General features: G+C 41.2%; 1 protein-coding gene across 1 annotated transcript in view; it reads right to left on the minus strand.

Annotated features, from left to right (window-relative positions):
* Window positions 1-24,302, minus strand: part of LOC103663638 (regulator of G protein signaling 7 binding protein) — a 100,068-nt gene that overhangs the window by 36,726 nt on the left and 39,040 nt on the right. Inside the window, exon 3 of the mRNA XM_040622234.1 lies at window positions 3,514-3,644. Coding sequence (XP_040478168.1) covers window positions 3,514-3,644 — 131 coding nt within the window. The remainder of the gene's footprint in view (window positions 1-3,513; window positions 3,645-24,302) is intronic.

Here is a 24,302-nt window from a genome sequence, read left to right on the forward strand (position 1 = left end):
AAAACAATTATAGGGTTAATCTCTTAGGTGTAATGAGGAAATGAGTGGGGAGAATAAAGAAATAGGGAAGTGTAATACAAGAATGGGACCAGGAAAATTAAAAATGATTTCTTTAATGGAACCATCCCTCTCCCAAGAGCTAGTATTTTATTTTGCATTCCATAAATTTTCAGGGTATTTGTCCAGTGTGTATTTTAATACGTGTTTGCTAGTGCCTTATTTTCTCTGGTTTAATGACATTTTCCTTGGGGCCTACTTTTAGTGACTTATTTCCATTTTCGGTGTTGTTTTTAAACTTTAAATAAGACTATTTTCTTTACATCTAGTTTGAAGATGTCTCACTAACATGAAAATGCCCTTTTCCTCACTGCCTTACCTCTATGGGTACTCAGACAGAGGTAACAATCCATAATACAGTCAGCTCTTGGAGGGGTTTTCTGGAAGCACAGGAGGCTGGCCAGGGGTAGATGGTATATACACCATCTTGAAAAGACTAGAGAAGTATTGTTTGCTGATTCTAGATGGTGATTAGAGAAGGTTACAAATGTATTCAGTTGAAGAAATGTCTCCATGAATCGTTCTTTTAATTTTTGTCCAGCAGCAAAAAAGTAAATTGAGGGGAGTTTCCGTCGGTAGGTCTAGGGTGGGGCCCAGGAATTTGCATTTCTAACAAGGGATGCGGGTGCTGCCGGTGCAGAGGCCCCACTTCGGAACGGAGCTTGATTTCAAGGTCGCTTCAAGGGCTGGCGGAGAAAGCCTGAGCAGTCACAGCTCTCGCTCATCAGAGGGACCTACTGCTTTGGTGTTTGCTTTTCATCACCTTGGGTGATAAAGAAGAAAGCAGAGAACAAAATTGAAAGCATATACTTAAGTGACGAGAGGATGGCAAGGTGAGGAGGTGGAAGTTTTAATTTGTATTCATATGGTGGGGTGATTTCCTCTAGTTTTGAAGGGTAGAGCAAGGGCCCTTAGTCTACACTGTGTTTCAGAATCACCTGGAGTGCCCCCAGAGATTCTGATTCGGTAGGTCGTGGGCAGGATCCATGAGCCTGCACGGTTATTCAGCATCCTGGATAATTGTGAAGCAGATTGTCTAAGGATTTGTGCTTTAAGTAATACTGATTTTAGAAGAATAAAATAGATGCCCAAGCGGAGCCTTAATCCTACATGTGGGAGCAATAAAAGACGTTATCAGGCAGATTCTTTTTAGAGTTGTACATAGAAGGCCAGGTACTAGAGCAGAGAGCAAGGGGGGAATTATTTTTAAAAGAAGAGGCAGGGAAGGAAGCGGATCAGAGACTGACAGTGAAGACAGGAGGCAGTGAAGACCAAATGAACTGATCAGTTAAGAGGTGACGTGTTTTTTACTTATGTGCTCAAGACCAGATACCATAAGGAACAAACTGGGATGTGGGAATCCTTTTTATTTATTTATTTTGAGAGTACATGAGTAGGGAGGGAAACAGAGAGGGGCAGAGAGGGGACAAGTAGACTCTGCACTGAGGGGGCTCCTTGAGGGCTCCATCCCACCACCCTGAGCTCATGACCTGAGCTGATATGAAGAGGCAGAAGCTCAACCAAGTAAGCCACCCAGGTGCCCTTACCTTTTACTTCTAAACAGAGAGCTAGCAGAGGAGAGTCCTTCTTTCAAAAGCCAATTGTGAAGAGACAGAATAGGAGTGGATGGCAGGAGACCAGGTGGGACCCCAAGGAGTTAGAGTGAGAGTGGAGGTGGAGGACACTGGGTGTTACGGACGTGTCATCAACGAGGACGATTCCAGTGGCAATGTGGCCATGAAACAAAATATCTAAGAGTAGCCAGTGCAGACTGCAGGAAAAACTATTTTGTTTTGTTCAACCATGATGAAAAAGAGTGAAAATAATACTCTGTATGTGAGTGTATGTGAGAGAGTGTGTGTGTGTGTGTGTGAGAGAGAGAGAGAGAGAGAGAGAGATTGAAACCAGATAGGGTAAGTGAGGACATTGGGCCAGGGACAACTTGTTTGAATGGCATCAGTGTATGTGAGTATTGAGTTTTCCATCAGGCATCAGGAGTGTCTAGGAGCTCATCTCTCCAAACACATTCACTTGCAGTAATAACAGAAGTAAAGAAGAAAACTGTTGAAAGTTCTGCCTTTAGAGGGAAAAAGGAAAAAGAAATACTCATGTTTCAAGAAAATGTTCTCCTCTCTCTGGAGCAGTGTAGCATAATCCTATTTTTAGTTCTGCCTTGTGCATATATCCGTGAATACACAAGATTTGATTTTTACAAGTACTTTGTCATGCCATTTAGTTCCCTCCACATTCCATGCTCATTTGATTTCAAATCTCTACTTTAACTTCTTCCCTTGCAAGGTCCTTCTTTTTCCTTCCCTACTTGAACTTTATGTTCATAACCTAGCTCAAGCCCCCCCCCTTTCTATAAGATTTCCCCTGAATATTACAGGGGTTACCCTCTCTGGATTTAAGTCACAGACAAAGATCACCTTCTACACACCATCCTATTCTTTTGAGCTCAAGCAAAAAGTGTTTGCATTCAGGAACTTTCCAATAAATTATTGTGCAGTGAGTGAGTAAAGAAAATATAGCTTGAATCCTCCACTAACAGAAACTTGTGGTTTCCTCCCCACCATCTGTTCTATTCCACCTGCTCCCATCATGTAATGGGCGCTGGTTGGGTAGGGTGGGCTCCTCTCTTAGCTCCAGGAATGGACTTTGATTGCCTAAATCAATCGGTATAATTCCATCCCTTTGGCTAGAGCAGTCGGTTCAAGTATAGACCCATGATCCAACCTGGTCCAATCAGAATGAAGCTCAGGACATTTTCTAGTCTCTAGTGGGGAGAGATCTCTTTATGGATCTTTTCGTATGCAGAGGCGATGCCTGGAACTGTGGGAATCACTTTGCTAACGTGGGGGAAAGCAGTGTGAGGGTAAAGCCAACACCCCGGAGAAGGCCGAGTATCATTCAGCGTGTGAGTCGAAAGAGTGATGAAACCACGCTAAAGTCCCTGCGGTCTCAGGACGTTTCAGCCATTTTAGCCAATATATTCCTTTATAGTTTAAGTCCAGAAAAACGAGACTTTTCTGTTACTCATACGCCTCCCTATTGTTGGTTGAGTTCCCCCTATTTTTAAATCTTTGAGACATAATATGTAATTTGTCTTCTTGCAGCCAAATTCATTTAGGGAAAGAGCAGCAGTCTTGGATGGCATTTACCCCTAGTAAGACTGTTATATATTTTTGCTCACGGTGCGGCTTGTAACCAAAGTCATGTTCACAAGTGGTAAAATAATACATTCGAGAACAGTTTCTACCACAGTTTCTGTTCAAGATGATGGGTTTTCTTAGGCACTTGGTCCTGGTATCGACTTCTTTTATTAGTGTGTATCAGACATTTCCTGAACGTTTACATCCATTCTAATTGCGTATACACAGGGTGTTTGTAGACCTTTGGAAAAGAGAAGCTTTTGTGTAACGTCAGTGTTTATGGCGGTACGCTAAAGGCACATACCTTTTCGGTGGAACTGAAGAGACCCCAGCAGACATATGGATTTGAGCATCTCTGTTGTGTACATTTCTAAGCAGCACTGTAGCTGGATATAGAGCCGACAGATCTCCGGATGGATCTCACCATCTTCCGGGCTGCGAAAGAACGAGGGAGAAAAGCCGTGAGCATGTCTCGAGATGTCACTCCTCAGCCATTTGTCTCTGCTCCGAGGGGGGAAAATGCTTGATAAAGATTCCTTTAAGCCTTGTCTGTAAAATATAGGACTTCCTGCTTTCATAGCAATGACCAATGTCACAGTTCTTACATAAGCGTCTTTCTGACTATAGCTCTTAATTTTTTTTTCCCCTTTCAGTAGCAGATTTCTGCTGGGAGCTTAAAATCATAAATGTTTTAAGTAATTGAAAGTGTCAGACATTTTCCATTTAAGCATTGAAACAAATTTCCAAAATATATTTAAGTCATAAGACTCTCCTAGCCTGCAAGAAGAGATTAAAAACTCTTATTTTTAGAGAAACTAACGAAGAGCTATTCAATTACCAATTAGGAGAGCTTTTTAATATGAAGGCCCTAGAATAATATGATTAGAGAGCCGAGATATCAATTATTTTGATCAAGGTCTTTTGTCTCAGTCTGAAGGATATTTCTTTATTGTTTGCTATGGTTAATTTATGAAAGGCCAACTGATTTTAATGAAAACATAAAAATTTTATGAAAAAGGAAAGTAATACAATTCTAATAATTATACTTAACAATGTAAAGCTAATTAATTACTGAACTTATGCTCTAAAATTTATTCTGAAGTCCTTGAGCCTTTGTTGACTATGATAAAATGTATAAATGGGGGGTGCTGGGTGGTTCAGTCGGTTAAGCATCTACCTTTGGCTCAGGTCATGATCTGGGGGTCCTGGGATTGAGCCCCTGTCGGGGTTCCCTGCTCAGCGGGGAGTCTGCTTCTCCCTGTCCTCTGTCTCCCCCTCCTCCCCCCTCCCCTGCTCATGCTGTCTCTGTCTCTCTCAAATAAATAAATAAATAACATCTTTTAAAAAATGTATAAATGGGAATATGATAAAACATGGGTGATCACTTTTATTTTTATTAAGGGAATAGTTAGTTGTCATTAAAACTCTTTATATGGCATTAAAATAGCATGTGTTGAATAAAGCAAACTAAATTTAGAGATACATTAGAAATGGAAGTAGCCTACAAGTGAGCTCTGTCACGTGTCCTAATGTGTTATCTTTACTTCTGTCCCTGTTCATTTAGAATGCAATGAAATCTGATTAAGTAATGCAGCATTTGGATTTGATTCCTTTATAAAGTGGTCGCTGGCAAAATGTGAGGGGCAATTATCAGAAAAGAATGATGACTTGATTTGTATTTAAGCTCTGAACTCACAGTAAAAGGAATTTGCATTTACGCAGCACTTTACAATGATAATCAATTTTCATTTTCCATACTTAGTAGATGAACCAGAGTTTATCTAACTATCTGGCTTATGTAACAGAAAAACGCACCATTTTTTGCCTCAGTACTATCGACGCCTGCCTCCTATGTCAGAACAAAGTGCCTCAAAAGAGCTTACATGCAAAATTTGGCTTTCTCCAGAAAACGTTAGTTAACAACGTTCGTTTCTCCTTTGTGTCTCATGGGTCCAGCCCCAGGCCAGTGTTGGAAACAAGTGTCTCTTTTGCAAAAGTCCCGGATTTTCTTTCAGAGCTTCCTCCCACAGGTGCCTTTCACCCTGAAGCTGTCCTCCTGCTCCCCGGGGTTCTTCCCCGCCCCTTCCACCTCCACCTCCACCTCAATGTCTCCTTACTTCATATCTGCAGCCTTTAAAATGTCTCTGACTGTGTTCCATCCCTTCAAGGTTCTGCTAGACTCTGGAGGAATAGCGGGCATTAACGGTTCATATAGTAAAAAGGGATGTTTGTATATTACCTGCTAACACGTTGATTTTGATAGGAAAATCTGAAGATAAGTGTCTCATCCCTAAGGCAGGCTAGAGGAAAAAATATTTTAAGGCAGGCAGGTTTCTCCTGTGCTGCTACATCATCCCAAAATAGCTGCCTCTTTTCACCTGTGTATAACATTGGCCCTGGCGGCACACAGGCACACATTAAAAGAAGGAAGGAAGGAAGGAAGGAAGGAAGGAAGGAAGGAAGGAAGGAAGGAAGGAAGGAAGGAAGGAAAGAAAAGAAAAGAAAAGAAATCTATGATAAAGCTGTGGTATCTATTGCACATTTGCTGTGTGGGACAGTTAGTCACTGTAATATCATTTCAAGTCATGGGTATTCTTATTTTCAGAAGTACAAAATATGTGCCTAGTGGTTAGTTCCCAAAATATGCAAAGTCATATGTACGTGACATTTTGTGTAATTTAAACAAATGATTACCATGTTAAGGTATCATAAGAACCAGTGTATTTTATTATCTTACAGCTAGACAGTGAGCGATAACGCTGTGTACTTAGTTCTCCTGAAAAAGGCAAGTCAGGACAGAGATTAAAATGCCTAATTCATAACATTCCCTCAGGTGCCATCTCCCTAACGCCTCTGTCACCAGGGGGGATTCTCGAAACCGTGGAAGCGTTTTGCCCTTGCTAGATGTTACGGGAAGGAACGGAATAGTTTCCACCAGAAATATAATCTGCCCAACAGAAATTAATCGATATTAAGGTTGCATTATCATTTTCCCGGTTCAAAAATTCAAACGTGTCCTTGCAGAGTATCCTGTAATATCTTGGAAAATCGAAGTACGAAGGAAGAAGTTAGTGAAAGAGCAGTGGAAAAGTTAACATGTCATTCATGTTAGTGTTTCATGAGATGCCTTGATCACTAAATGTTCATTAAAAGACAGCATGTCAGATGACTTATAATATGTCTAAGGTTATACGCAGTGGCCTGAAATACATTTTTGGTAAGCATTAAGATCGTGTAGATTATTTTCATAACGAATAAGAGGTAAAGTTAGAGCAGGGAGAATGCGGCAAAACCCAAGTAAACAGCAGTGTAAAAGCTTGAAAACTTTCTAAGGATCAATTAGAAGGCCTGAGGAAGAAATAGCATTAAGAAAGAATTAGGCCTATGACTCCCTCCAGCAACTGGAGGCAATTTAACTGGGTGATAACTTTACCACGTATCACTTAAGCTTCATCTAAATGGATTCACTCTTATTCATAACAAGCTTCGGTCTAAGAGAGTCACCCCTGTCCTGTGGTGGTGCCCACTGAATTCAGTCAAAGGCATTTGACAGATGAGTGACTAGGTTGTGCTTATTTACTTATTTTTCTATTGAGCATAAGTCAAGAGCCAACCTGGTCATTTTGATGAATTTGAAAGTCTTAGTATTAATGAAAAACGTCCTAAAGATTAACTTCAACAATATGCAGTGATTTGGAGCTCAGGTTGAAGACAAAAGCATTTAAATAACTGTCAAATAATGAATCTTTCAATCAACTCCTGAAGGAGGAGAATCAAGATTTGATGTCTTAATCACACGGCTTCAGAAGCCTGACCTAGTATAGTAACAGGGGGATAGAAATATAAATACTGCCCGAGATGCCCCTGGATAATGCAAGTGTGGATATGCTTGGAGGATGTTCTTGTTTGGTAATTCAGAAAGTAATATGAGAAACACCCAGCAGAACGGCTAAAATTAAAAAGACTGAAAATGCCAGATGTTGCTGATGATGTGGGCAACAGAGACTCTCATTGTCGATGGGAGTTAAAACAGTACAACTGCCTTGAAAAGGGTTCGGGAAGTTTCTTATGACCCTAAACATATACAGACTTATGACCTGGCAATTCCATTTCTAGGTATTTAACAAGAGCAATGAAAACATATTCACAGAAAGATCTCTATAAGACTGTTCAGGGTAGTTTTATTTAGAATACCTAAAAACTGCAAATAGCCCAGGTGTCCGTCTAGAGGAAAGTGGATAAAGAAACCAGTATATCCTTACAATAGAGTAATGCTCAACATTTAAAAGGAGTAAACTCCTGATACACAAAACAACATGACTGAATCTCAAACACAAGATCTTGAGTGAGAGAATCCTTACACCAGAGAGTAAATACTGTATGACCCCATTTATATGCAGTTCTAGAAAGATAAAACTGTCAGTGATAAAGATTAGAATAGTGGTGAGGAGAGAATCTGGGAAGGGGCATGAGGAGAAGGAACTTTCTGGGGTGGGAGTAACATTCCGTATCTAGATAGAGGTTTGAGTTACATGGGTGTATACATTTGGCAAAACTTGTTGGATGGTACACTTAAGATCTGTATATTTGGTTATATGCAAATTTTACTTAAAAAAATAAGAACAGTTGAACTCTAATGAATGATACGCAAGCCAACCTATTTAAGGGCAAACTTTACTCATGTCTGCAGCTTCAGAAAAATAATACGGGTTGCTGGTTGGGTAGAGGAATGGACAGACAAGTCGATATGCGGTAAAGCAAGTATAATAGAATTTAATTGTAGAATCTAGATGATGGTATTTACTTGACGTGCAAGGATTTATGGTTCCGCAAATTATTACATGGCATAAATTGAACAAATCAAGCTTTTGAGTGTGAAGGTCAAGTTCCGGAGTGGACACACTAGGGATTTTAGTTGGGAAATGCTCTGGCCCTGTGTCTGTCCGCTCTTTGGTTGAGGTTGCCAGATTTTGGTGTTCTAGTCAGCTGCTACCAGCTTTTTAAAAACCAGCAAAATGCTTGTTGTTTTGAAAGTCTGTGCCCAGTGTCATGGTTTGTATATTCAGTTGAAGGCAGCAAGGCATAAAAACAGCAGAGTGGGTCTGGAGTCAGAAAACTCGGCTCTAAATATAGACTTCGCTGCTTAGAACTGTGATCCTAGGAAAACCACATTAACTTCTCTGAGACTCAGTTTCCTCAGCTGAGAAATAGGGGTAACGGCTGTCGTGACTGAAATACCTCAAGGGGCTTGCAAGGATCCAATGAGATCATGTGTGGGAAAACAAGTAAGAGCTGTGAAGGATTGTTCGAAGTTGGCTGCCACCCATCTTAACACATCAAAGTCGTGTTTACGTAGCTTTATGCTGGAGTGTAGTCTTTGGTTTTAAAAATTATCTGTTATTCTGTAACATTCTTTATTTGCTTACAGTTCCCAAATATGGACTTTGGTTAAATAAACATGCCATTAGGCTGAGAAAAAAAGGTGTGACCCCATTGACAACCCCTTAGCATTTCACAGACTTGGGTGATGACAGATGAACACTTGGGGTTTGCCAGCTCCTGGAGACGGAAACCAGGACTCGTGCTTGCCGCAGATAGATCCCAGTTTCTCTTTTCAGAATCACTTCTGTTGCCGGCAAGGGAAGACTCAGGGAGCCAAACGGCATGAGGGAAGGGGATGATATCCTTTGCTTTATTCTTCAGAGCAAATAGCTAGGGAGGATGGGGATTAAGCGACTTACCCAAGGAGGTCTCTGAGTACCCCCAGTGGTTTCCCCTCAGATGGATTCCATTTAACAACAGTAGACCCTGGTTCTGGGTCAAAGGCTGTGACAGGTGCAGAGGCCTGCCTTCCTAGATTTTCCGTGAAGGAGACTACTCAAGGTGGCTTCATAGTGTAAGTGATCAATGGATAGTTAGAGGACAGAGGAGGCATAAGTGTGTGTGTGTGTGTGTGTGTGTGTGTGTGTGTGTGTATCTATGTCCCAGTTATTATTTTAGGTTTCAAATTCTTAAGCATAATTACAGGGTCTAGCCAACTTCATAAAAACAGAAAAGGGCCTGAGCACCCACTAAATGACTACACTTTTTTTTATACCAAAATAAGCATTGCAATAAAAAGAGGAGCCCATTTAGGGGGCCTGGGTGGCTCAGTCGGTTACGCCTCTGACTTTGACCCAGGTCATGACCTCAGGGTCCTGGGATTGAGCCCCGGGTCAGGCTCTGCACTCAATGGGGCTTCTACTTGTCTCTTTCCCTCTCCTTCTGCGCCCCCCCCACCCCCTGCCCACCCCCGCTCATGCTCTCTCTCTCAGATAAATAAATAAAATCTCTAAAAAAATTTTTAAAAAAAGAGGAGCCTAGTTAATTAGAAGAACTGAAGCAAGGCATTTTTCAAGGTATCTATGTGTATAACAGTTGACTTTCCCTCTTGTCTCCATTTTTCTCATAAACTTTCTTTGGTGAGTTTTCATGAAACTTGTGCTTTCGGTTGCAGTCTCTTCCTAGAGAGTCCTAGCAAGTTTGGTTTCCCCAGGAGCCTTTGAAGAAGTCATTGCAGTAACTCCCCTCCCTTGCCAGCAGGTCATGCCATGGGAACACAGGGGTCCCGGTATCCCTCACCACTGAACCAGACCTGGGATCAGACTGCCCTGAAGCTGTATGGGTTCAGTTAGAAATGAAACTTGACTTTTAACAGCAAAGTGAAATCTGACGTGCACCTTAATTATCCGTGGGTGGTTTCTTCAGGTACCTTTATGCAAAGCTTGGGAGCCAGAGGGGCCGGCCGCTTTTCTGACTTAGGGCCGTGTTCTGGTGTCCATTTGCCTGCGGCTTCTGGTTTGCCCTCTGGCAGGACCTTTGACATTTCCCCAGGAGCCAGAAGGGAGAGTGGATAAATAATGGGTAGCATTACTGAGCACCTTACTCATTTTTTTTCCATTTAAAGAGTAAAAACTGTAGTTAAACACTTAGAAAATCAGTAGCTATCAATTTCCTGACATTGGGATACTTATAAAGAAGACTAAGAATATGACTATTGAATTATAAGTCATCTTTTATTTATTTTAAATGTTACTGTGTAAGNNCATTCCTGGGGAGGGGTGGGAAGAGGTGGTGACTTCTGTGGTGATTGCGAAGGGACTTTCTGGGCAGTTCTCGGGGAGTTAGAGGTTGAACGAGTTCACGGGCTGCACATTATGATACCTGAGACTCATGTTTATTGATCAGGGGAAAGCTAACATTTACAAAGCAATATTTCCTCACTCTCCAAAATGAAATGTCTTGGCCTGCTTCCCCGCCCTGTATCCTTTTTGGCTTGAGAATCTCTTGGAACTTTCATTTTTCCTCTCTGATTCTCGCAATGTTTTTCTCTTTATGGTCTCTGGTTGGGAGTCATACGGGGTCTGCAAACAGTTCTTTAGGTCCTGGTCTCCCAGATCTTGGGATTCAGACAGACTCGCCGACAGAGGCGTGTGGCTGATAGACTCTGAGTCCTGGATTCTTTTTTTTTTTTTTTTTTAAAGATTATTTATTAATTTATTCGACAGAGATAGAGACAGCCAGTGAGAGAGGGAACACAAGCAGGGGGAGTGGGAGAGGAAGAAGCAGGCTCATAGCAGAGGAGCCTGATGTGGGGCTCGATCCCATAACGCCGGGATCACGCCCTGAGCCAAAGGCAGACGCTTAACTGCTGTGCCACCCAGGCACCCCTGAGTCCTGGATTCTTGACTCTCTGCTGGGAAGACAATCAGCAGGGGGTTACGTGCTTCCAACAAAGCCCAAGCCCCCTGACTTTAGCTAGGATCGGTTTAATTTTAAATATAGATACGTGTGTACGTATCTATATTTATATTTAAATTAAATAAGCATATTTACGTTTTCACATTATAATTGGGAAATATTTTTTGCATCGAAAATCAAGATTTTCATCCTCTAATGGTTACTGTTTTCACCTGATACGAATGATCTTCAAAGGTCAATTATCATTCAATTATCGTGTGTTACACTGGAAAGAATTCAGCTCATTACTTTTCATTATATTCAAAGTCTGGGTCATTAATTGCTGCTTGCAGTTAATTCCTGCTTTTATCCCCTGGAATTTTAGGGCTCAGTATATTCAACTGTTGGTTTATCTAAATGGCATTCAGCCCTTCATTCTTGACCATGTCATTAATTTAGGGGATGTCATTATTTCCCTTTAGCTAAAACTATGGGCTTCATCGATCTAGCCAAAATGATAACACAGTCTTAAAATAACCTTAGATAACTCGACTGACCAAATTTAACTCTTTCAGCTTATCCAAAAGAGAGTTTTTGAGAACTCATCTCCTTTAACTGTAACAGCACGAAATGATCAATACTTGAATAAGTAATGATGATGTATCAGTTGTATAGTAGAGAATAATGGTCACATCCGTTGTTGTCAGTGCCAAAGGCCTCCTCCTATACGTGAGAAGCTATTTAGGGTGATGGTGTGAAGGGTGGCAAAAGACAACGAGAGTCCAAAATATGGCTCATACAGGCCTGAAATTATTCTTTTTTAGCCTCATAAAAGGATTAAACCAGGGAGGCTCTTTGGGGAGGATTCAGGATTAGGGCAGAAAGTTGGCATCTGCGGTATCTGTTTTTCATCTTATAACAGCAGCAGATACACAGAGCTTCTGCTGTGTGCTAGAACTTCAGTTTAGCCCTCTGGGTCATTGTTGCATTGATATGAAGGATTTTGAGAAGCGTGAAGAGTTCCTGAGCATTTTTCAGTTTACTTTTGCAGCTTCAGACTCTTACCCAAGACCAGAGGTGCTTTAAATATTAGATCCAGTAGGATTCTGTGGGGTTATTCTTTCTGTTGGCATGCAGTGATAATTTGTGTTTTTTGCAGAGCTCTCAAAAGATGACACTTCATGCCAATATGGCCGTGCGCATTTCTAGATGGATGTAACAGCTTCTTGCTGCAAAAAAAAGGCAAAAGCTTCATGCAAACCGATGAGACCAGTATCTGTATATGTGGAAAATATCATAATCTGCCAGTTTTCCACTGGAAAGTTTATCTTATTTATCTCTATAACGTCCCACATTTAACAGACGTTAACATTTAACAGCTATGTCTGATACATAGCGGGTTCTCAGAGAGTCCCCCAAAGTGGCTTTAAACAACACAGTGCCTCCAGGGTGTAAGGAGTCAGAAGGCTGGAGTTACACTGCCGGCTCTGCCTTTTCAGCTCCATTTCACTGGGAGAGATCAGTTCCTTAGCCCCCCCTTCCTTTCTTTAAGCTATTCTGTAGAGGTAACACGTATTAGTAGACCTTCTCTGCAGGTAAGAAGAAAGAGGAAAAGATGACTTAGCCCCATGCCATAGGTATCCGTTAGTATCATTTTGGTCTATTTCCTTCCAGACTGAGATCCTCAGGAGCAGGAAGTTTTATCTGTTATTTCTGGTTTCCAAACCCCTAGCATAGTGCCTGGTTCATTGGAGGCTCTCGCCCCCTGTTTTTGGAAATGGATCAAACTGAACGTTCACGGCTGACCCTGTATCTGAGTCCGTGTGACAGACGGACTTCACTAGTCAGTGAGGGAAGAGCAGTGGTGATGTGAGTGCGGAGCAAGGGGTCCACTTGCCTGCAGTAATTCAGATGTTCTCGAAGAAGGAAAAGAGAGGAACAGAAAGGCCCCTTTCCATCCTCCACAAGAAGCCGTAAGCAGTTTGGGGTTTATATCTCAATTTCATGACTTATAACTGTGACCTTGGGCAAGTTCCTCAAATTCTTGCTGCCTGAAATATTAAATTAGGGTAGTAATACCTACTTCATACAGTACTGAAAATATTTAAGTCAAGCCATATATGGGAATTGTGTGATTATAACAAGCACAAATGAACAGAAGTGTTTCAGGGAAGCAGTTCTTGCACTTTACGCCTCGACATCCTTATGCCTTTGTCACAGACCTTCTTCTTCCTTATTAATTCAAATCATATTTAGTGATTTCCCATTATTCACAAAAGGTGAATCTGGGAGAAAAAGAGGAAAGTGTTACCTCTTCTGGAGTCCTTTTTTCCAGAATTCATGGAATCTTCCGTTATTATCCTATGGTGTTTTTATTTGATGATAACATGCTATTAAGTGTCCTCTGAGACAAATTAATTTTTCTAAACAGTGATAGCAAACTTGCAGTCTTTATTCCTTCCTTCCAGTATCATTTTACTGCCATCGAATTTTCAACTAAATGGCTCCCGTGCGGAGATCTACGTATAATTTCCCCCTTCTCTCTTAATGATGAAGTATAATGTACCGTTAGGTGAAACGAAATGAAAGGACTCGGCACCTCGGCCAGTAGTTACGGCGCAAAAGCAAAAATAGCTCTTCCAGGCAGACAGACATATGGGCGGGAGGAAATCGCGATTAACGAATGTTTAGGTCAGTGTCTCCAATAAAGGCATTACTTTTGGCTTTCAAAATCGCATAGGTTATGTAAGATCATTGGCCTGAGCGAGGGGAAAAAAAAAAAGGGTTTGTGAGCTTCACCGACAAAAGACCTGAGGGCAGGAATACGATTTACTCCTTTCTGGCATTTGATTCAGTGTTAGCAACATACAACATAGCTCACCTTTCCTGGGAGGTGATCATGTGCCAGATACCATGCGAAGCTCTTACGTCTCATTTCATTCTCACAATGAGTCTATGGAGTGCGTAGTATCCTTATCCTTAATTTACAGAGCTCAGGAAATGAGCCTGAAGAGAGTTATGGGAATTCCTCAAGGTCACACAGATAGGAAGTGCGGGGATAAGACTCAAACCTGGATTGATGCTTTTAGCGGCTATGTACTAGAACTCAGGAACCGAGCTATATTTATGTGTTTGTTTGTGCCATGCACAGTTTTGGAGAGCGTACTTTATGCACATATTATGCTAAGAAGGAAATAATCTTTTTTTTTTTCTTTTTCTTTGTTGAGCTCCTAAATTTTCTTTGCTTAAAAGCCAGCCCTACTCCTAGTTCCTCCACTTTTCCATTTATAAGAAGTGCACAGCGGTATTTTCTGGGTAGCTCAGGAATACATAAGACAAAGGGAGCGTAAGTGTGTAACGCAGGAGGCCCGCCGGGCTAGTGCAAGCTGGTATGTGTGGGGGAGAGAGGGGCGAGCACAGAGTGCTTCCCCAGACCCCAAAGATTCCTCCATCTAAGCAGAGCAGTGGGAATGGGAAAAGGACATGGCAAGGACTGGGCACAGAATCCTCTTTCTAGCTCTTTGTACCCTTTCTTGCACGCGCATCTGATGAATGCACTGAGGGGTGTGGGAAGGTGCCATTGATGCTGTTCATGGGCTATCACTGGTCTCTCCTTTGCTCAAGGACAGGCAGAGAGTCCAGGATACAACACAGAGGCCTCTTTTTCTCACTTTACTGGGAATGTGAGAGTTCTCTGCACAACAGGAGAAATAAGCACTATAAATTACGTGCAAAGCACTTTAGAACTAAGGAGAAAAATATATTAAGACAAATGTATGACATTATTGGTGGCTAACAGCTCAGTCGGATTTAAAGCATAAGTGTTTTTAAATGTTATACAGGTAGTCTTCGGACTTTGTATATCATGCGTCCCTGTCGATGACAAAATTAAACATGAACTCCTAATATCCCATATGTATTTGTTGATAAATTATACATATGCAGCAATACATGTTACATATATAAAAATGCACAAAAAATTGAAATTAGAAATGGAGACTATGAAATTCAAAGTTCTAGTATCTTCCTTCAGATCGTCTTGCACATGTCACTTTGAAGCTCACGGGCTTCAATCGGAGGCTCCCAAACTTGAATGAACATTAGAATCACCCGAAAGGCTTGTGAAGCCACAGAACGCTGGGCGCTGTCCCTAGGGTTTCCAGTTCAGTGGGTCTAGTCTGGAGCCTGGTTATTTGATTTCTGATAAGTTCCCAGCTGATTCAGGAACCACACTTTGTGAAGCAATAGGATAGCTTTAATTACAGCCATACCCTCTAGGGAAGGCATCCAGCATCCAAAGGAAAGCAGTAATAATGTTAGCGTGCCAGCGGTAAGGCTGATATTTAAAGCAGACGACCCTATAGAGTGCCCCCAAATCATGACACACAGCTGCAGATCCTACTGTCTTACACAAAAGAGTAGCTTCAGGAAACATCCCGGCACCTTTCAGGCCCACGGGGAGAACAATGTTTTCAGGTAACATTCAGGATACACATTAGGGAAATGTTAGTAAGTGGACCCAGACCCACACCGTAGCGCAACTTAAGCAGATGGAAGACCATGGGAGGTTCTAGGACCGCAGCGATAGGGCCTCCTGCATCACAAGCACCCCTGGGAAGTCAAGCCTTGCTTGGCACGTTCTTCTGAGAGGCCTCCTGAAGGGTGTGCATTCAAGTCGCAAATCGTATTTTGTTCACGCTCCAGGTTTTACTGGGCCCGGTTTTATCCTCATTTTAAAAACGTCTTGTTTTATAGATTTTACTTCACTGTGGCCTTCTTTCATTTCCTGTCCCATAACTCATGTCGTAACACCCTTAGAATGAACTGGCATCTGACTGCAAATCAAAGGAAATGTGGCAACACCCACTTTACAAATTAGTATGTGAGTTCACAGAGAGCCCCACGTGGTGAGGCCACCGTGTTCCAGGGAAGGGCAAGGGCAGGAGCAATACACTCAGAGGCTCTCTGCCTCCTGCTCTGAGCAAGTCACTTACAGGGATGCTCATTTGGAAGCTAGTGGGCAAGGCAGAGAACGTACAAAGGCGCAGTCCAGCTCACGCTACTAAAATGCCGGAGATCCCTGGCAGATAAATGTCCGAAAATTGCTTGGAGGACGCGAGGCTGCAGCATCACTAAGGGCCTGCGGTCTCGGTGAGCAGGGAGAAGGACAGCTCCTGTCTGTCTTTGTTCAGGGTAAAAATCCTGCTTGTTCTGTCCCCACCTGCTGTAAAGAGCGCTTGTACCAGGGCTGGGAAATACCGTTCAGCAGAGCGTTAACAGGGAAATTGGAAAAGTTGATCTAGACAGGAAATGAAAGAATAATAGAAAACAGAGGGAAAGGACCAATAGGGGACAAATCTGTGGGGGTACGTATGGGAACTTAGCTGCATTTCACTAGTGTGGAAGGTTCCACGTGCTGGAAGCCAATGCTGCTGCCGTGAAACATGCTAGGGAACACGGCCCATTTTCCCCAAGGATTTAGGTTGGGCAGGAATTAATTTCTGTTCAATTTTTACACCACCATTTCTCTTCTTGTTTTTGTTTTTAAACAGTGTCGTTCCACTTCTTTAAAGAATGTCATTTCTTTTCCAAGTTGACTACTTAGACTAGTGTGTGCTTAAGTTAATTTCCACATCATGAATATGTGAAATCTCCAAGCAATATACACGAATTCATTTCCTTCTACTTGAATTATGAAAGCCAGTTTCCTTTGCAATTTAAACATGTAGTCTAATTAAAGATACAAATCTCGAAATGTTTTTCCCTCACTGCTCCATCCTCGCTTTTACACAGACACACACAGACACACACACACAGACATACACACACACATACACAGATTTTTTTTTTTTTAGGTCAAGCACACAGTGTTCTACCAGAAGGGAATAATGTGAAATAAAAATAATAGCAGGGATAAAGAAAAATAAGCACTCTGTCCACATGGAGCCAAGAGGAAGACTTAGAAAACAAAGAATAAGAACTTGCTCTTTTTTTTTAAAACTTGTCACTATATCATCAACATTTTCCCATTTTAAATAATTGCAACAGGGTAATGTGGAGAAAAAAAAAAAAAAACAAACAGGAAACTCCCCGAAGAGGAAATATGAAAGGCTAATAAATACATGAAAAAATACTTGACCTAATTAATAATCAGGAAAATGCAAATTTAAATCAGTGAGAAATATCATTTCATACCTATTAGATTAGAAACATAAGTCTGAAAAGACCAAGTGTTTAAGAGGAGATTGGGTAACATATCAATGGGAGGGTTGATTGATATGCTGGAGACACTTGAAGAACTGGAGAGCAGCTTGAAGTCACCAGGTACAGTGGCAGCTGTTCACGTTCAGAGACCCATCACTTCACTCCAGTGTCTGTCCCCTATCCTCCAGTTCAACAGAACTCCCTGTGACGATGCAAATACTCTGTGCTGACCAGTATGAGAGGCACTAGTTTCATGTGGCTTTGGGCACTCAAAGTAGGCTAGCGTGACTATAGAACGGAAGTTTTTACTTTAATTAGGTAACTATAAATTTCTATGCCTCTAGCAATATCTAAGTATACCAGGTTTACCACAGAATTACCAGACCTGGCTGTAATCATTTTTCGACATTTTGCTGATTTATAGTATGTACAACTCTATATTTTTGTTTTAACGTGTTTTTTTCAACTATTAGCAGAATTGAATATTTTCTCTGTTTCCTTATTCCAGCCGTCTGTCCATACCCTTTGCCTATTTTCTAGCAAAGAAGTCCCAGGTCGGATTCTTTTTTTTTTTCTGGCACTGGTTCCTACCACTTTTATACACTCCTTAATTTCTTTTTAGTTTGTATCCTCTAAAACTTCAGTGTAATTTTTCCCGTTGCATTTTTCAATAAGCATTAAAATATTTCTGCATTTTTACTTCCAGCTTCTTGTTTGAAGGGTAAAACAGCTTTAGTTAAGACCAACTGGTTTAACTCGATAAAAACTAAACTACGTTGGGGCGCCTGGGTGGCTCAGTCGGTTAAGCGTCTGCCTTTGGCTCAGGTCATGGTCCCGGAGTCTGGGATCGAGCCCTGCATGGGGCTTCTGGCTCAGGCAGGAGTCTGCTTCTCTCTCTCTCTCTCTCCCTCTGCTGCTCCCCCTGCTTGTGCGCTCTCCCTCCTTCCCTCTCTCTCTCTCAAGTAAATAAATAAAACCTTTTTAAAAACCCTAAACTACTATTAAAAGAAATATGCCCACCCTGGGTTGCATTGAGGGGCACAGACAGATGCGTCTGTGTAACCTGCGAAGAGCTCATCGAGTTCCAAAGGAAGCCGTCAGCTGAGGGTTGCAGCAAGGGTTCTTGCACATCTACCGCGTGCTCGCTCTCTGCTACACCTTTTCCTCCATTGGGCCCCTGGCTGCAACTTCTATCGTGGACAGAACTGCGGCGACTTCAACTGCAGTTCTTCCACAGGTCCTGTCTTTTCTTCCCGACTGCTTTTAAGATCTCCAGTCCCCTTCCTTCCCCGTGTCCCGTGGTATCGTTTCTCTCTATTCTCTTTCAGAAACTCTGATTAGAAATATGTTGGACCTTTGCATTCGAGTTTTCCTGTCTTAAACCCTCTTCTTCTATTTCCTGCATCTTTACCTTTTGCTTTTGAATTCTTGGCATTTTCCTCATATCCACCTTCCAGCTTACTCTTTTTGTCTCTGTATAATCTAGCCACTTGGTTTTATTTTTAGTGATTCTTTTGCTTCTCCTTTCTGGAATGTTTTTTGAGTCCTTCTCCAGGTGCGCTTGGTCTTTTTACATACTCTCTTTGGTCTCATGTTTTCAAGTCTTCTTCTGTGTCTTTCATTATTGGAGACACACTTCCTCTAAGTCCTTATCAGGTAACGCTGTTAACTACGGCCCTTTGGAGAGTTAAATCCTACTGTCTACTTTGCAGGTCTCACCGTTGCAAGATTCTTTCCTTGTGTGTTTTACCACTTAAGGTTGTGACTTTCTCTGCAGATACCTGAGATGGGTGGCTTTTGGACTCCAAGGCAGTGTAAAGCATGGTTCTAATTCCTTAGGAGGCTGAGTCAAGCAAGTGCTCTCTTGGTTATGGTTGTGCATTTTCCCTGGACTCCCTCTTTGCTAAACATGTAGCCCTTTGAGAGTCTGGGTTTGTATCAGAATCTCAACCAGAAGAGGTTTGAGAGCATTTCCTCACATATGGATCCATCACAAAGGTATGGAGGGGGCAACTGGGTGTCACCGCAACTTGAAGCTGACCATGTGGTGCTGTCACTACTCGTGGGCACTGAGGAATGAGAGGAGGAAGAGGTGCCTGGGGCCCCAGGGGAGAGAGCTGTAAAGGCAGGCCTCCATGGGGCCTGGGGTTATGGGACAAAGCCACTTCGAAGGGACTGTGTAGGGAGGGAAACAGGAGAATAAATATCCTGACCTCACTCTTCTCCTTCTTTCCCAACTTCCTCCTCACTGGCTAAAGCCAGCTGGAAGCCAGAGGAGAAGGGAGCCCTGTGATACAGGGCGGAGATGAGCAAAAAGTGGATCTGGAAGGGCAGAGAGCAGCCAGCCAGCACGTGACTTTACGTGGGTATCTCACTTCTAATTCCTGTCCCCACGTGACCTTCCCACTACAAGCTCCTCAGTAATGGAGCCAGCAAATTCCCTCAGGGAAGCCATTGGATCAGTCCACACCATCTACCACCCCACTTTTTATTCCCTCCCCATTTTTGACCTTAGGGATTTCTCTTTCTTACAAGCTCAGTTACACATTTAAAAGGGTGTTTGCCTGTCATATTTTGTACAAGGCAGTTGTGTTGTATGCCCTAGAGTCCCTAACTAACTGTACTCCCAGAAATAAAAGACAAATTACCCTGCCCAATCTTACCCAGACTCTCTGATGTAGAGATCCTTACAAATGTTAATGATGGGTTACTTTCTTCTGGGTCACAGAGTTAGTCAGCTGGGACTTGAATACTGCCTCCAAAGTCCAGGCTCTTTATGCTACATTATACACTGTGTGCGGGCATGCTGGGTGCCTGCCATTTTGGAAAAAAAAAAAAAAAGGAAGAAGGAAGGGAGGGAGGGAGGAAACCTAACTAATTCAAGCAATATGAGGTCAGCTGTGAAATTAATATGAAGCTCCAAAAAGAAAAGAGACGATAAATAGACTGAAACACAAGAACACCAGAGATTCTTTAATAAAAGGACTGGCATTAAAGTATTATGCTTGCGTGTGTGAATCTGACATTGCTTCTTCCACGGAAGCCATCATTAACATAGGAAAAAATGGAAATCGTGATCATTTATTTTCCTTTGGATCATACAAGACCATGAAATAGAAAGTCCTGATTTCAGATTATCTGAACATTTAGAGCCGTACCATGACCATGTTGTTTCAAAACAGAATCAAAGGCCTCCAAATAGATGAAATGGTCACCACACTCCATGGGAAGAAGAAAGGAACATTTAAAAGTCCAGAAAACCCAGATTTAAATTCTGAACCAGGTGTTAGAAGCAAAAAGAAGAAATTCTATTTCCAGATTATGTTGAGTCAGGTCAAATAATTGCTTCATATGTTGAAGAAATTAAAAATGAATATGTGTTAGGCATATTGGGTCATTTTTATTCCAATACTTGTGTTTTACAAAAACAAAGAAAAAATTCTGCTTTGTTGAGAAATCAGCGCAAAGAGAAGGGGAAAAAAGGATATGCAATAACACATATCCTTTCGGAAAGGCTAAATAATCAAGAAAATGTGAGATGTAGCAAATATAGTCTAAAAACTAGATAACTTTGGAAAGGTATGTAAAAAATATTACTGACTTCAGAAGAAATAATCAGAATTAATAGAAAACAGATGTTAAAAATGAGAATGATTTTTAATGTGTACATTTTAAAATATTTTGGAAACTGTTATTTAGTGAGTAAACTTCTCTAGACTTTAATTAGACCACGTTTTCAACTTTTTGTGCTCACCAAGAGGCATATTTTATTGAATTTTGGGGTAATTTGTTTTAGAATATACCTTGAAAATTAGAAAACTGAATTGTATAGATAAGAGATCAAGCGGTGCTTTAGTTTTTAAAAAATATTTGAAAAAGGTGAATATCCAGATTCCAATTAATGAAGCAGGGTCAAGTTTGTAAGGTATCAAACATGGAGTTGGGTACTGTCCACTCGTAAACTTAATGTAAGGATGTCAGGTTAACAAATACATTTTAAAAATAAACTACATTTGGGGCGCCTGCGTGGCTCAGTTGGGTAAGCTTCTGACCTGATTTCAGCTCAAGTCATGATCTCAGGGTGGTGAGATCAAGCCCTGAGGGAGGCTCCCCGCTGAACATGGAGCCTGCTTAAGATTCTCTCCTTCTTCCTCTGCCCCTCCTCCCACCCTGCATCCCCACTTGTGCACTCTCTGTCTCTCTTGCTCTCTCTAAAAACAGAACAACACACACACACACAAAGAAGCTGCATTTGAACCAGGTGATACCTAATTGGAACAATTGAAAAACTGTCTTAAAATTTGAAAAGTAAAGGATTTTATATTAATAGTAAAGAACAGTAAACATATTAGTATACTAATATGTAATGGGCAATTAATTCAGTATTAGTAACTGCTTAACACATACTGAAAGGAAATGAAGATGTGATCTTTCAACGAAGTACAGAAAAAACATACTGTATTATAATGACTTAAAAAAGATCAGGGGGCGTCCGGGTGCCTTAGTCGCTTAAACAACGGACTCTTGGTTTCAGCGTAGGTCTGATTTCAGGGTTGTGAGATTCAGGCCCATGACGGCTCCATGCTCAGTGTGGTGTCTGCTTGGGTTTCTCTCTCCCGCTCCCTCTGTCCTTCCCCCCCCCCCAACCCCCTCCCCGGCCCCGCGTGCGTGCACTCTCTCTCTCAAATAAATAAATAAAAAGAAGATCGGGAGTTGCATGAAATAAATCCCTTTGTTCTTATTAGCCAAGTGCTGATCTGAAATACTTTTTCTGAATACTTGATGTCTAAAAATGAATTGAAGTACATTCTATGGTTCTGATATAGGCTGACTTCCATAAAAATCCTTGAGACACAGTGTGTTTCTGTAGAGAGTAATCTTTTTCTATTTTAATACTGTGTTGGCAGAAGGGGGCACATTCTTGAATGAGGGTGACACATAAATAGAAAGCCCAATACAGAGACTAGCTGGTAATGACTGGGGTTTCAACACAATAAAATATCAGCTCCGTGAGCACTCAGTTTGGGAAATTGCTATGATTTTATTCTGGTGTAATGGCTTTAGAAAATACTATTTTATAGGTTTAGACTATTTCATTTGTGATCTCTCTAAAAAGGCGTCTGTTTTACAAAGTGAGGAATGTTCTGTGTTATGGGCTGAATGTATCCCCCCTCAAAATTGGAATGTTGAAGCCTTAAGCCCTAGTGTGATGGTGTTTGAAGACGTGGCCTTTGGGGAGTGAGTCAAACTAGATGAGGCCGTGAGGGCAGTGCCTTGGTCTGATAGTAGTGCCCTTAAATGAAAAGCCGGCAGAGAGCGTGTTCTTTCTCTCTGTCATGTAAGGACACAGTGAGAAGGGAGCCATATGCTAGCCAGGGAAAGGGTCCTCACCAGAACCCGACCATTCTGGTACTTTGATCTTGGACTTCCAGCATCCAGAACTGTGAGAAGATCAATTCTTTGTTTTCACGCCCTATGATACCTCGTGACTGCAGCCACAGCAAACTAAGAGTTCTATGAAAAAGGGAGGGCTCTTTTCTTCAAAATGTGATGAAAGATTAAGAAAAAAATAAGTCTTTAGAAATACCCCAGAATAATAGAAGCTAAAGAGTCATAACGTCTGAATGCAATACCTGACCTCAAGTAAAGCCTATACTGGAAATTTGAGGGAAAAGTGCTATAAACAACAGTTATAAAGGTCAACAGGCAAATACGGAAAATGGACAGTAGATTACGACATTATTATTTCAATGTACATTTATGATGTATGACAATATGATGAAGACAATATCCTTATTCTTAGGAAATATCCACTGAAATATTTAGGTGTCAAGAGCCATGATAATATTCAGCTTACCCTTCAATGATTTCGCAAATAGCCATATATTTAATGATACATATATATAGCAAATGATAAAGCAAATGGGGTGAAATATTTACAATAAGTGAATAAACTATTTATATAAGAGGTATGCAGGTACTTGCACAATCTTTATTTCTGCAAGTTTTTTGTAAGTCTGAAATTATTTCTAAAGGAAAAAAATTAACAGAAAATGTTTTATTTTGAAATTCATTTAAAAAGCAATATTTAGGTTTGATTCACGGTGGTTTTCAGTAAATGGTATCAATCCCTGAGAATAACAAATCAGGTACAGTTGGCTTTGTTAGCATGGCGTAGTTCAGGGACAGGTGTTTAAAAAATGAGTCCTGAGGGTCTATGGAAAGAGTCAGGAGCCCTGGCTCCCCACTGCCTCTCTGCACTGACTGAGGGGAAAGATCAGCTCATCACTGTGACCTTCTTTTCGCCTAATTATAAAGGCAAGACATCAGACCGAGTTCAAATGCCATCTTGGGGGTTTTGTGTGGGTAAAATGTGGGAAAGTACTTCATATTTCCAGATACAGATTTAAATCAGACAACAATAAAGCAGGGGCTCCAATCAAGTTGGTTCTGAACACTTTTCTTTGTGGCAAAAGGAAGTGGAAAAAGAAAATCTTTTCAAAAGACTGGCAACGCTCCAAATGGATTGCTTTCTTTCAAAGGTAACATTTTCCCCCTTTAATAAGGAATGAGTATATGCTTATCATAGAATCTTTGGCAAGTCGCTTTAGAATAAAGAAGGCAAGAAAGTTACCCATAATTCCTAGTAATAATCGACTTTCGTTGTATTTTTCAGGTGTTTTCTTAAGTAAATGTATAATGTATCAACCCCACAAGTTTAGAATGAGTGGGATCATGTCATAAATAATATTTTGTAACCTGCTTTTAGAATAATGCTACATTGTGAATTTTTCCATGTTAGTACACCTACAGAACTCCATTTTATGGAAAACTTATTCATGCATACTTGCAAAATGCAGGATTATTTCCTTAGGATAAATTACTACAATTGGGATTTCTCATTCAAGGTTGGAATATTTTTAATAAGCTTTATGGAGGTATAATATTACTTCATATAGTTACTGTGTGTGTGTGTGTGTGTGTGTGTGTGTGTGTGATGGGAAGATCCACTCTCTTGGCAAATTTCAAGTATATAATACAGTATTATTATCTGTAGTCACCATGCTGTACATTAGCTCTTTTGAACTTATTCATCCTGTATGCAACTCCATATCCTTTGACCAACATCTCCCCATTTCCCTGGCCTCAACCCCTGGCAACCACCATTCT

Source organism: Ursus maritimus, unplaced genomic scaffold, assembly GCF_017311325.1.
Source record: "Ursus maritimus isolate PB19 unplaced genomic scaffold, ASM1731132v1 scaffold_5, whole genome shotgun sequence".
NCBI classification, from domain to species: domain Eukaryota; kingdom Metazoa; phylum Chordata; class Mammalia; order Carnivora; family Ursidae; genus Ursus; species Ursus maritimus.